Genomic DNA, 15,069 nt, shown 5'->3' with positions numbered 1-15,069 from the left:
TGAGACATGTAGGCTCACCTCCCTCTCCTGGGCTGCGAAGGGGATCTTTTGGGTGAAAGTGAAACTGCGAAAAATCAGGTTGCCTGCCTTGCCAGACATTAAACTGTGCAAGTCCCATGGACTGAAATCCAAACCCTTTGGCAGGTGACACCACTTCCATTTATGTATATCATGTATGTATTTAGCTGTTGTCCTGTAGATCAGATTTAAAGTTTAATTCTATTATTCATCTGCTAACTACATTCAAATATCTTATTTACAGAAAGTGGGAGACTGTAGTTTCTCAAACTAATGAGGTGTGTGTATAAGATGAATGTAAAATGGCCTGTTTTGGGTGGGATTGTCGGAGGGGCTCTGCATTAAAACTGACAGCTTCATAATACATGATATGAAACATAGGTGACAACTGACCTGAGGAATGTTCATTTAACTTCTGTCACCTGGCTGGCAGGGTTTATGAGGTTCCAACTTCTTTCAAGTTCTTTCAAAACTATCTTATCTTGATTAGGAGGTGTGATATTTTACACAGGCCTTGGGACAGAGTCTGCTGTCTCTATGGGGGGGGGGGGGGGGCTTTGTAATGCTGGGCCCCCTGCTGCTCCAGCCTGCCAGCAACTTTTAACACTTACACATCTGTCCCTCTCAGGAAGGGAGGGGGTAGGGAATAAAGGATTGAGGAGTGCTTCTAATAAAAAAGGGGAACTCCACGTCCAACTCTGATGAGCAAGTTTGCTACAGGGGGGTGTAGTGGGTACCTACTTTTGACAGGTACCTGCTCCCACTTCACCTCAGTTCGTCGTGGCGAAGTGAGCCTGAAGTTTAGCCACCTCCTTCCTCCCGCAGTCTCCTGGGAACTTTCACAGGTCCCAGAAGACTGCCGGACTAATCGGAAGACGCAATGCAACTCATGCATGTGCAGTGGGCACCAGGCTGTAAAGCCACAAGCTGTCACAGCCTGGTGCCCACAGTTGAGATGCCGGAGCCATGGAGGAGAGAAGGGACAGCGTGGGTGAGAACATTGCTGGACTCTGGAACAGGTAACTGTGTGTTTTATTAAAAGTCAGCAGCTACAAAAACTGTAATAAACATAAACGGCTGGAACTCTGCTTTAATAAGTGCCCCCAGGTCTTGCCGTCTTTTGGCTTTTTGTGCCACTATATTTGGCAAATTGACATTCATTCATCTGTTGTCATAAATGGGGGACACTCTTATGTACTTGATCTGCTACATTTGGGAAGAGGATATGGCTAGGTTCACATATGTACGGGTGAGGAATGCATGTATAATCACGTGTGTTCCTGGCCTGCAGGCCAAACACACAACATTCGGTTCTGTGTGGCCTGTTTTTTTAATAGTCAGGACTTCTTTCCCTGTGTCAGCAGCCCACTTAGATGAATGGACTGCTGTATCCTAGACGCGTGCACCTGGGGCAAAGAGACAGTATAAACATGTTCTAGAAGTTAATTGTCACAAGATGTATTATGTTTTAAAATGGATGCACTTTACACTGAGTGATAAATACAATTTCTCAGCAATCCACTGGGTGTCAGCTGTGTATATCAATGAACTGTATGGAGTATGTACAGTATATCGCTCTTATTGTACATTCAAAATGAAGCCCTGTCTGTGGTTTTTTTTTTTGGTATAAAATGGCAAATTAAAATGATTTCTAGTTTAAATAAAAACAACTTTACAGTCCACTGCTCAGAATCTCTCGTCACTGAACAGGGAAGGGTTAAAAATGGATGTCCCCTTTAAGGCTGGGGGTATGAAACCTGCACTTCAGACAAGGTGAGGCAAATTTACTGAAGGATTTAAAAAAATCATCACTAAAAAGTGACTCTTGATGGGAGAAGCTAATTCCTGTTCACTTGAAATATCCAATTAGGCATAGATTCCTTTCAGCTGATAAAGGGGAACACTCATCTCATACAATCTTTGAATAAAGAGTCTCAGCTCCTTTAGGAAATCCGTTCAAAGTAGCTTTACTAATAAATAATGAACAGGTGGAGGCAATGTCAGTCTCAACATACAACTCTCAAGGGAACATCTTGTAATAAACGTATTTGTAGTGGTATTTAAAAAATAAAAATAAAAAATTAAACTGCACACAAAACAGATATTAAATGTATAATAAGCAGCCAGTTCAAATTCACTATTAAAAAGGAGCTTTACATTTCCGTCTACAGAAACACTGCCTTTCTAAAATGCACAAAAATGTAAATGTTGGTTTTCTTCCATCCGAGACTGCTTGGAGCTGTTCTGAGCCACACATTCCCTCATCTTCTGTCTGGGGAAAAATCAGTGAGCCAATCGATCTGCACAAAATGTGAGGTTAAATAGCAAGCATGCCCTGCTCTTCTTTCCATATGTCTGTCATGTTGCTGATTAGCAGAACACCGGGACTGGTTAAGTGAATATAGCAGTTGGACCTTTTTCACGGACTAGTATGTTTGAGGAAGCGTAATGATCTTTCTCTGGATTTACACAATGTGTGCAGGTAAGAATCTGCAATGAGATGTGAAAGTTATTGCAATGTATATGGCAAAACTGGAGAGGATTTCTTTATTTTCAATGAAAAGGGAGTTTTGAGTTTAAAACTGTCTGCCAGATTGACAGCTTCCTGAATTCTTTTTTTTTTTTTGTCCAACCTTTTATACTACAATCATTACAACCAGACTGGTCTTCGTGCTCACAGCAATGAATGGGGTTCTACTGCACACATGTGGGTGGACATAATGCGATGGCCGGTTGCATGTACACATTGCAACAGAAGCCCAATGGAAACCTGTTGTCACAGCTTAATAAATATAGAGAGGAGGTTAGATTTTCACAAGGGGTGTTTAAAAGTTGGGGTGTGTTGTAAAAAAAAAAAAAAAAAGTGTGTACTTTTTATATACATACAGCCCAAGAGGAGAGGGGGTCCTGGAATAGCTGAGACTCCAGTACATATCACTGGATTGAGAGGAGGCTTAGGAGAGTAATATGGGAAGCTACTGCACACAGAAGGTGGTGTTGTTTTTTTTTGTTTTGTTTTTTCTTTCTTTTCATAGAATGCATGAAGGTAAAAAAAAAAAAACTACCTTTACAACCACTGCCCTATTGTAGAAATAATGCTACAGCGCGGCACGGGTGTGCAAAGTCACGTGTATATGCACGTGATTTGGGAGTTCCAGGTAGGGGTCGTGTGCGTGCGCCCTACCCGCACCTCTATTCGTGGCCTCGGCCGGCAATCACCGGGTCCCGGCCAGTGATTACTTGGTGGCACCCGGTGATCGCTGAGTATCTCCGCTGGGGGGGGGAAAATCTGTGCAGAAACACAAATCTCTCCCGTCAGCTCCTGCACACTGCTTTGTATGGCTCTGCATGCTAACCCCTTCCTGTCCAGTGCCATTAGTACAGTCAGTGCTTTTTATTAGCACCCATTACTGAATTGGTGTCACTGGGGCTGTCAGTGATACCAAGTCAGTTCCCCCCGTGTCAGAATGCCTGCCACAGTCCCACTATAAGTTGCTGATTGCCACTAGTTTAAAAAAAAAAAAAAAAAATTCCAGTATATACTCCGCCATTTGTAAACGCTATAACTTTCATGTAAACCAATTTGTTCACACATATTGAGATTTTTTTTTTTGTTTAATAGCAAGAAGTCAAACATTTTTTTTTTTCCTTAAAACTTTTTTTTTTTAGCACAAAAAATAAAAACTGCACAGGTGATCAAATACCAGCGAAAGAAAGCTCTATGTGTGGGGAAAAATTGGACCCAAATTTAATTTATACACAGTGTTGCATGACCGTGCAATTGCCAGTTAAAAGAACGCAGTCCCATATCGCAAATAATGGCCTGGTCAGGAAGGGGGGGGGGGTAAATCCTCAGGAGGGCAAGTGGTTAATAAAAGCTGAGCATTGTAAGCACCTGTCAACCATAGACTTTGTCTTAACCCTCAAGCAGACCAAACTGTCCAGAAAGTATCACTAATGGAAGTTGAAAAATAAGACTTACTGGTTGGATCAACAAATGATGATTGGGGGGGGGGGGGGGGAGAAGCAATAAAAGGGAAACAAATGCAGCCACCACATCTAAGGATTAGCTAAGTGTGCTATATTACATTTTTGTTTTAGGTTTAATACCTCTTAAAATCCCAGTTCCAGCTAATTCTTTTTAATGTAATTTCTGATATTGATGACTTTTAAGTCAAATAGTTTCTAGAAGGGAAGCAAAAAGCTAAAATTTTTAATTTTCTATTAAACATATCATTAAGAATAATTTCCTACTTCAAACCAAACATCATTGCTGGGGTGTTTGGCAGTGGCACAATGTTATAAGCGGGCAGTCAGGTGACACAGGTTTCATGTTGCCAACAATGCAGGAAATCACTTCCAATGACTCCAATTCAACTGAAAAGCACAATGTTGTTGAAAACAAGGTTCTTTAAAGTCCAAAAATACAACCTGTTATCTCTTTCATTACCTGTATCTGGCAGGTCCATAAATAGGAAACATCATTTAAAAACATTGGATGTATCTCCATTGTAAACCAAATGTTTCCACTCAGCATCTTGATAAAACATCCTCCACCAACAGTTATAAAAAGTTGATATATACTTTTCCAATGTTCCTTTGCCCGTTCCTCTTGGACATACAAGTGTCCAACAACTCCTTTGTGGGAAGGAAATTGTCTGTATTCAGGATGAATTGCTGCAAAGCTGTCTCGGCCGGTACTGAATTCTTTTTATTTTCCCTGCTGACGCTGTCCAATAGGATACCTCGCACATCCTTGGGTTTTCCTGGCAGGCCGAAGATGATGAAGAGACCTAGACAATCTGAGCCCACCAGCCGACAAAACTCCTCCAGCTTCTCATATGGACTCTTGTGTTTGTAAAATGTGTCAGTCAGTTGGATTTCCTTGCAGGGGCCGTACTCTATTGGGTCTCCTCGCCCATTTTCCTTAAAATCGGACATCTGTAAGGCCTGGACAGCTACCTGGAGCCTCATGGTTTTGTCGGGGCCAAGCAGACTCCATATCCAGTCCACACCAAACAAGACTGCTTGCTGCTTGGTCATTTTGCTGGTAGCAATTCGTTCTTCAACTCCCTTTTCCGTGCAGAAGGTGATGAAGTTGACCAGAAAGATCTCTGTTAGGGTGTCTGTGCTGGGACGGAAACTGCCATGGGGGTCTTCGAATCCAAGATAGTCCTTTAGTTTTTGGGAAGCATGCACCACTCCCTGGCTGAAGATCTCACAGACAATATCTGACTTGTCTGCTTGGGTGACAATGATCTGAGCAGAAGAGGTTTGACCCATCATGGAAGGCTTACATGGCCATCAAGATTTCGGAAGCCCCACACCATGTATTGAAGGTCAGTATGAAGCAGCTGTAGGCTTACACTGCGATGTATCGTGTTCTTTGACGTGTGACTTTGTTATAATAGAGGGCTGGGCTTCTTATTGTGTCTCCAGAGCTGCTAAAACTGGCCGGACAACTTCCACAATCCTGTAACTGAAAACACATCCTCATTCGTAGCTAAGGGCAAAGTCTGTCTACGCTATGTAGAGGATTAAAAAAAATACATTTAGGATGCTCCTTGACTGAGACTAATCAGTGCTGGTGTCTTGGTCCTACAGGTGTGGTGTTTTTTTTTTTTTTAAAGTTCCTGGATGGTTTTGCATCACATCCTGGTGCAGGACATTTAGATATAACAGGGTGGGTATGGCTTTGTAAGGATTAAGGTTTGAATTTAGGGTGTTGGGTTAAATGATTGGTCCACCCTGAAGGTATATTTTAGCTATAGGAGGAGCCTGGTAGGCTGAGTCAGCCCCTGGCTTATTAGGTCTTGTTGCACCCAACAATGAGAGCTTCCTGCCATAATACTGGACTCTGTCCCCATCCAGCCATTGTGTGTCCCAGTTGTGCCTGTTGTATTATTTGTAATATAAGGGGCTCCCACCATTCCTGCTAAATTTTTATAATGGGCACACCAGATGTGCAGACCTGGCAACTCACCAATAGAGTTTTAATGCATGTTAACTAAGCAGTCTAACTGTGCCCTTTTGTTGATTGAGTTAGGTGTGAAAGCTAACCATAGCAGCTGGTTAAATGGACACAATTTTTTTTTTCTTTTAATAAAAGTTTAAAATATATATATATATATATATATATATATATAATTTTTTTTTTTATTTTGCAGCTGTGATCCGACTTTCTGTTGGAGGATGGCTATGCTCATTCTACATAGTTCCACTGTATGGAAAGGATGTAGCAACCTTCTCTTGCTCCTGAGATGGACTATAGGATCTGTAGTGTGCATAGAGCAGAGCACATGACTGCTACTTCCATGCAGTGCTTGGTTCAAACAAACGGACATGAGAAGGGAAAAGGAGAGGTTTGGGAGTTCACTGAGGATGTTACAAAGAGGAAGAAAATGAATTTCATGAAAAATAGATTACAGGGCAGTGAATGTGTATGGAATATTTTTGAAGAATACAGATGGTGTTTAGCATCCTTTGGGGTCCTGTGGACACTTTTTTTTTTTTTTTTTTTTAATGGTGTTAAACCCCACACTACCTAATTCCAGGTTCTCAATGCCAAAAACAGCAATACCCTCAAGTAGGCAGAATGACACCCTACTCTGGACTGATCTGTTAAAGAAGAAGGGCGCCGGACTAAGTGCAGCATTAAATGTACAATTTATTAGTAAAAATGGCAATTGGCAACTCACAGGAAGAAAAAAGAAATGAGCATGTCACCAAACGTAGTGTGGGCTCCTGGGAGGCAATGGAGAACAAGTAGTACCATGCATCTGATTTTAGCTGGAAGGGTATCCTGGAGCAGCCGGCTTCTGCAGGGAACCAGTGTGGAATGCAAATGGCACTGGAATGAACGTGCTGGTACCAGCAACTGGTTTATTTGGGCTGGGTCTGAGGAAGAAGCTCTGCAACTTGTTACCGCCCACCCATGTCATCACACTCCTACGCAGACGTCACGCCCGCTCTGGTACCATTTGCGTTCCATGCTGGTTCCCAGTGGCGACTGGCCATTCCAGGATACCCTTCCAGCCAAAATCAGATGCATGGATACCACTCGCCCTCCATTGCCTCCCAGGAGCCTGGACTACATTTGGTGACATAATTGTCATTCTTACTAATAAATTGTACATTTAATGCTGCAGTTAGTCTGGCTTCCTTCTTCTTTTCCACAGAGTTCAGCTTTGCTCTGAGGGTGCTGCCACTGATGCTGCTGTTTGAAAACATATTGTCATTGTGAACACTAATGGTCCCGCACATGGACTTTTTGATGGACCGTATGGACTTTCGTGTAGCTTTATTATACCCCTCCAGTGCCAAATTTTGTATATATTGTGTGGACTGATCTGGTACACTGCTGCACACAACAGCAAGTGTGGCTAGAGACCAAACAACTTAGCAGGGTGCCCTACTGGGAATACACTTTGACCTCAGCGCTCCAAGGCAGGTATACTGGGACAGCACTGGAATTTGGACAGTTACAAATAAAACACTTGTGACCCTTGACATTTCTATAGTGGAAATGATATTGCCTTGCATTACTACACTGGTTTCCAACACTGGGCTTTGTTTACGCTCTAAACCCACGTAATGAAGCTTTGCTTTAAAAGGAATTCTGATAATTGCACAGTAATTTATAATCGTCACTCCTTCTAAACCATACCTGAATGAAGTCATTTGTTCTGTGTGCTGCGTATTATAATCAGTTACCATGTTTTGTCAACAAAATCCTTGTTCACCTTTTTTCAGTCTTTGATAATGTTTGGTGCTGCTTATCCTCTGCAGCCTATTTTCAGCCACTTCTGGCTCACACGCATAGGTATGAACCAGACCTAAGGACCCATTTACTTCTTTGCACTGTGTTAACATTCGTTATGTTGTGCATTAATGGGTGTTGCATTATTGTAGTTCATTGAAATGGATGGACTGTCAACACATCACAATGAGCCAAAAATCAGATGGGATCTTGCATTGGGGGTGTAGCAATTGTATGTACAGAGATGGATGCGAACCTCCATTTTTCCAAAGGCCCTCCATCTTGTATAATTTCTACTCCAAATCAGCTTCCCCCCTCCCTCTCTGTTGAGTGACACATGGTCCCTGTGTGCTGGGTTCAGAAATGCACAGGCATCAGGCACAGCTTTATGGTTATAAATCCCAAATTAGCTGGTGCCCGGGTGTCTGTTAGCGTCTCAATCTGAGATAATCGTAAAGCCATCAACCAGTCCTTCACTGGGCTTCAAACGCATTTCTAGTTAGCCATAAAACAGGCCTCACATTTAAAACCCACTTTTCCCTATAAGTTCATATCTTAAGGTAGGAAATAATTACATAAAAATGAAGCACATATTCAGATAGCTCAGCTTAATGCAAGTCGTCTATCTTGTGCCCCTGGATTATGTATACAGGAGAGCAGAAAGCCATATAGTTCTAGCTGGAATAGTGAACTATGCCATATTTGATGTCTGGACGTTCAGAATATCGTTCTCCATATTAATCTACTAGTGGCTAGGCTGCTACATGTACCTAGGGAAGGTTATTGACCATTGTATAACTTGGGAGGGATTTGGTCATAGCCTGAGTTCCCCGCCTACAACACCCCACCCCAAATGAGGCGATTGGTTCTCTGCTGTAAGGAGACACCCTCCAGAGTTCCTAGAAAAAGGCTGTTATGCTTGGAGCAGTATTTTGAAGAATTCTCCCTTTTAACATCGGAACCAACTTTGGAGACAGTACGCTTTTGCTCTGAAACTTGATCTGCTTAACCCAGGACTTTTGGCAAGTACTCTACTTCTCTAAATTTCTTTCTGTTATCTCTTTGCTGTGTTATTGCTCTCTGTATTTTTATATATATATATATATAGGCTACATCTTTTTCTGTAAATACTTTTATTGCACCATTTTGACCTTTTTAGTAATAAATCTTATTTTCTGAAAAGTGTTGAACTGTTTCTAAAGCTCTTTAATGCAAACTAAGAATCCCTGTCGCTGAAGAGCACTACTGTGTGTTTTTAAACCTCTATATACCTCTGCCTGTGGTGACAGTGTGTATCCAGACGCTTATGCAAACATCATAGTGTTAATACTACGATTGGCAAGTTTCCTCCTTTTCTCTACAAAAAGGCGATGGTGGCAGTGTGAAGTGTTAATTGCGTAATTAACCTGACCCAGTAACAATCGCTCTCAGGTACGTAGATTGTGGTGCATTAGCTGGAAAATCTTTATGCAGGGCGCAACTGAGTGTGGCACTGTTACACACGTGACAGCGTGGTTTTAGATTGGCTAGTCCTTCGGTCACAAGTTGGTTGAGACGGGCTGGGGGTCGGATGCCGCGATTGTCACAGGGAGATCATTTAAAAATGAAACCATGATGCAATAACTCATGTTACAACAACGCATTCATACAATGCAAGCAGTGTAAGTACCTGAATGTGACTTGGTATCAGCCTTGCAGCCCCTGTATAGCAGAGCTTAGTCTGGAAGAGGAAAAAGCAGCATCTGCAGCCAATTAGATGTGTGGTAGTGCTCATATATGCTAAAAGGGACATTCTGATAGGAGGTAAGATAGAGATGAGCTCATCAGTCAGCTGCTTCTCCTTTCACTGCCCAGTCACAGGCTGGGGGAGGGACAAGAACTGGAAGTGTTACTGAACTGCAGCTGAGAAAGATCAGGTTTCCTGTCCTGTCCTGCCTTACCAAACAGGGCTGTACTGTGTGTCAGAGCTGTGTAAATCTCAGGACTGGCTGGATAGAAATACAAATCCTTTGGCAGATAAACAAAAAGGGCTAAAAACACAGATGAAATTCATATGTAGAAGCTTTTTACCTGGAGTTCAGCTAAGAGTGTGCAATGGTTACTTCTACTGATGTTCTTTGTACAAGAATTTTAAGAATATGAGAAATCTGTACCAGAGAACTGATGAAATGTATTCCTGGGAGGTGATGCGCGTGTGTGGGAAAATAAATATATATATATATATATATATATATATATATATTTATATATAGACTCAGCGTGCTAAAGTCAAATCCATGCAAATGACAATATACAAATAACTCAGCTAGGTAGTCAGGAAAAAAAAAAAAATCTGTGAGATGAGATTTGTCTCTTGAAAATGAAGTCAGAACTACTTGAACCCTGTTGTGTGTTGTGGACTCCTCCCTAGAATTACGATGTCATGCCTTGCACCCCTCCTGGTGAATCTTGGCATTGTGACACACATTCTCTGTACAAGATCCAGTGCAAGTTCCCTCACTGGACTGGCCCAATAAGCAATCAAGTAGATTGCGGGGAGCTGGAGATATCTAGATTATACTATAACAGAGATCTCAATAAGGCACGGCCATTTTACCCTGGAAATCCCCTTTAAGGTGAAACTCTAGGCACATGCTTAATAGCGTGTAACACTTCCAGGTATGTATTGCCTCTTAGAGCACAGTATGACCCCTAACAATGCCTTCATCTGCTTTGCTCTCAGAAAGGACAGAGCCATCTTTGCTCAGGCATCACAAAGGGTCACCATCTACCTACTGGAGTGAGACGCTGGCTCAGAGGTGATACAATCATGTAAATCCTGGTGTCTGTACAGATCTTACCTGTGTTCACAAATGCCCAACACAGATCAGCCCCTGCTGTAGCCTCTCACCTTGTTATAATGTTCATATACAATTAAAACCAAGACTGTGCCTGTGTTCAAATATATATAGACCTAATTGTATTACACACAATTTTAGTATTTTTTCAGGTATTTACCAAAACATATTAAAGCTATAGTTATATAATGGATATGAGCTGAAAGTGCACACTCTCAGGTTTAATTTGAGGGTATGTACAGCCAAATTGGAGGAATGGTTTAGGAATTACAGCTCTTAAGAATAGCTATCCCCCCCCCTTTTTTTTTCTTTTTTTTCAAGGGACCAAAATTAATGTACTGCAGTATGTAAAAAAGAAAAAAAAAGTGACTTTTTTTCCATTTCTTTATTTTCCACAAAATCATGACAAAATAATTACAATTTCAAAAAACTTGCCATGCCTCTTATGCAATACCTCAGACTGTCTACTTTCTGAAAAGCAGTCATTTGGGGGGTATTTCTACTGTCCTGCCATTTTTGGGCCTCAAGAAATGAGATCAGCCACCAGTACATCAGGATTTATCCATGTTTAGATATACAGTATACCATAGTTTGTGGACTCTACAACATTCCTACCAACTAAATAATAAACACGGATTTGGTTTATTTTCACCAAAGACATAGATGAATACATTTTGGCCTAAATTTGTATAGAAATATTATTTGCAAAATGTTTAAACAGAAGCTAAGAAAACAAATTTTTTTGAAACTATTTGATCTTATTTAGTTTATAGCGCAAAAAATAAAAACCCCAGTGGTGATTATATACCACCAAACGAAATCTCTATTTGTGTGAAAAAATGATAAACATGTCATATGGGTACAGTGTTGCATAACCGTGTGTCAAGTGCAGCAGCGCTGAAAGGTGAAAATTGGCCTGGGCATGAAGAGGGTAAAAGTGCCGTTACGTTGGTAAAGATGGAAGAATGACGACATGGTGCCCTTCCTCACCTAAACACTATTGAGAATTTGTGGATCCTTCTTTAAACAGAGGAGATTTACGGTGAAGGAAAACAGTACACCACTCTGAACGGCCATCCTCCCTCATTCCTCCCACCACTTCATCCCCCTCAGCCACTTCCTACTGTACCTTTACCCCCTCCCTCCTCGATTGTAAGCTCGTAAGAGTAGGGCCCTCTTACCCCTCGTACATTGTTTGTTGTTGTTGTACTGTGCCATGTATTGTCCCCCCTATTGTACAGCGCTGAGCAAACCCTTTGGCGCTATAAAACTCGTAGTAATAATAATAATAACAGTGTCTGAGAGGCTGTGGTTGATGCTGCACAAAAAAATTGATCAACATATTAAGAAACTGACAGACTCCATGAATAGAAGGCTTATGGCTGTTACTGAAGAGAAAGGTGACTATAATGGTCACCAATTTATTTATTTATTTTTTGTTGAATAGTCAGAAATGTTTATTTGTAAATTTTGAGTTGTATGTTATTCTCACTTTAACAGATGAAAATAAACAAGTGAGATGGGAAAATGTTTGTTTTTAGTTACATAATAATTCTGCACACTAATAGCTGCCCAATAGTGATGGGCTTGATGTCCGAGTTGAACACAACTTGGACTTGAACATCGGCTGTTTGCCCATACAGTTCGTGTGTTCGCCAAACAATCGGCAGACTGTTCGCCTAACACACAATCGGCAGACTGTTCGCCTGCCATGGCCCACAATGCACTGCGCTCTGACAGTGCATTGTGATTGGCCAAAGCAATGCACCTAACCAAAGGTCAGGTGCAATGCTTTGGCCAATCACAGCGCAATTGGGCGGAGCTAGTGATGATGTCACCCAGGGTTGCGGGGAAGAGGCACTTGTTCGTCCCCCGCATTCTTGGCCTGCGCTCAGATCAAGGGTCTGGTAGGACTTTAAAGGGGAACCCCCCCCAAAAAATAGGGGAGAAAATGCGTGGGGTCCCCCCTAAAGTCCTACCAGGCTTTTAGGGGGAACCCCATGCACTGTTTCTTCTCATTTCTGTGGGTGGGTTCCCCTCAAAATTCTTACCAGGCCTGAAGGGCCTGGTATGGCTTTTTAGGTGGAATCCCTTGCACTTTCGTTAAAAAAAAAAAAATTACTGTGGGTCCCTCCTAACCTTCCTACCAGACCTAAAGGATCTTGTATGGATTGGGGGGGGGGGGGGGGGGTAAGGGACCCCACACTGTTTACAAAAAAAAAAAATATTAAAAAAAAAAAAAAAAGTCAGTCCTGCTGCAGCAGGTTCTATACATTGTAGAGATGTGCAACTTTGCAGGTAGTTTAAGGGGACCCTTTAGGTATATTTAACAACTTGCCAACCGCGCTATAGCCAAATGACCGCTACAGTGCGGTTGTCCAGTCCTGGGAGGGCGTCATATGATGTTCTCCCAGAATGCGCCCTCCCGCACACCCCCGGCAATCTCCGTGATCACTGTGTCCTATGGACACAGCTGATCACGTGATGTGGTAAAAGGCTGCAGCGGCCTTTTACCATGTGATCAGCTGTGTCCAATTACACAGCAGATCAGCTGTAAATACAGTTGCCGGTTATCGCCTGCAGTTTCCGCACGCTGTCACAGCGTGAGGAAAGTACTGCTGATAACTGGCAATTGTCAGAGGACGGATCGGCACTGACGTCATATGACGCCCTCCCAGGACTGGACAACTGCGCTGTAGCCTTGATTCGGCTATAGCACAGTTGGCAAGTGGTTAAATATGCCTGGAGGGTCCCCTTAAACTACCTGCAAAGTTGCACATCAGTGCCACCCAACAGTGCCACACACCTGTGCCCAGCAGTGCTGTCAGTCAGTGCCCATCAGTGCTGCCTATCAGTGCAGCCTCATCAACGTACATCAGTGAAGGAGAAAAATTAAGTTTGCAAAATCTTTCAATAGAAACAAAGAAAAACTTTTTTTGCTTTTTTTTTATAGCGCAAAAAATAAAAATACCCAGTGGCGATTAAATACCACAAAAAGAAAGCCCTATTTGTGTGAAAAAAAATGATAATTTCATATGGGTACAGTGTTTCATGACCACACAATTGTCGTCCAAAGTGCACCAGAATGATAGCTGAAAATTGGCCTGCGCAGGAAGGGGGTATAAGTGCCCGGTAGGCTAGTGGTTAAAGGAATTTGTTTTTTTTTACTTTAAGCAATAAAAATTGACTGCCCCTTTAAAAACTGTACTTTTTGAAAACAATTTTTTACTGATTCACGCTCTCAGGGCAGTGCCAGAGTCCCCATACCCCTTTTATGGCCAATAACTTGCATATAAAAGTCTTCAAATTGGGCACTTTTGAATTTACAAGTTCGAGTTCCATAGATTTGCATTGTGTTCGAAGTTCGCGGCCGAACCTTTGTTAGGTTGAAATGGTCGAATGCCAGCTGAACAGGGGGGTGTTTGTGTGCACAATTATTGGGCAGTAGTGATGGGCATTCTCCTATGAAAGCCAAAATCTCACTTTTACTTTCTTAAATATTCAGGTTTGAGGTTTATGAACATTTTGGATTGAGCGAAAGCACTATAGTTGTTCAATAATTAAATGAATCCTTAAAAATACAACTTTCCTAATAACTGTGCAAAGTGTACAGAGGACACACATATACAGTATGTGCATTGTATATGGGTGAGGGAAAAAAAAACTTCCATATGTATTCAGGGTGCTTAAAATAACGAAGTATGCCAGAGGTCTACCTCTAAGGTGAGGGATAAGTCCAAATGTTATATGTAGTATCACATCATAAATGAGTAGCCAGTGTATCGGGGTAGTAATCAAAACGTATATATTCAGATAGCAACAAGAGCTCCTAGTCCATGCCCATGAAATGGACAGATCTAAAAATTATATAATATATAGGAGTAGATAAACAACTACACTTCCCAGTGATAATAAAGATTGCTTACAAAAAGTGTTTTATTTTCTTTCCAAACACAAAAGAAGCTTACCTACAAGTCCTGCATTGTCCACATCATTTCAGCATATGTGTGATCTACTCTGGATTATCTTCATAATCAATCAGGCCGGAGGTACCACCCCCATACCCCCCTGATCACCATGGGGGTATCCAGACATTGCAGCTGCAGCCTCTCACCTTGTTACAATGTTGCAGTCTGTACACTGGGGTAGAAGAGACTAAAGAAATGCTTCCTCCTGCCTGCAGCAGACTAATGACATCATCTCATCCTAGGCATAATTGCTGGACTGGTGCTTATGGAAAACCTTTTAATGAGAAAAGGTTGAGCCTTTCTGAAAAGGTATACTGTCCTGCATATTGTGACAGGTCAGCAATTTACTCATGTAGACTTGCCAGGATAGCATCAAATTCTCTTCAAAGGAAGTGAACCTTTCGTTTTATTTACTGGCAAGAGATGCGGCCAAATTTTTGTTCTCCAAAAGGAACTTATGACGACACAATACAAACCAGAGAACGCC

At 41.8% G+C, this 15,069-nt stretch overlaps 1 protein-coding gene across 1 annotated transcript; it reads right to left on the bottom strand.

Annotated features, from left to right (window-relative positions):
* Window positions 1–4,200: 4,200 nt before the first annotated feature.
* Window positions 4,201–5,394, bottom strand: REP15 (RAB15 effector protein). The gene has a single exon (XM_089671875.1). It carries the CDS (start codon window positions 5,302–5,304, stop codon window positions 4,582–4,584), a length of 723 nt encoding a protein of 240 aa, XP_089528001.1. The 5' UTR covers window positions 5,305–5,394; the 3' UTR covers window positions 4,201–4,581.
* Between the last annotated feature and the right edge of the window lie 9,675 nt (window positions 5,395–15,069).

This window comes from Staurois parvus, unplaced genomic scaffold (genome assembly GCF_062004578.1).
Source record: "Staurois parvus isolate SC_StPar_1 unplaced genomic scaffold, SC_StPar_1.0 ptg000114l, whole genome shotgun sequence".
In the NCBI taxonomy this organism is placed as follows: domain Eukaryota; kingdom Metazoa; phylum Chordata; class Amphibia; order Anura; family Ranidae; genus Staurois; species Staurois parvus.
This window is presented reverse-complemented; position numbering and strand designations above follow the sequence as displayed.

Coding starts and splice junctions, on each gene's coding strand:
- REP15 (XM_089671875.1), bottom strand. CDS start 5,304: ATGATGGGTCAAACCTCTTCTGCTCAGATCATTGTCACCCAAGCAGAC.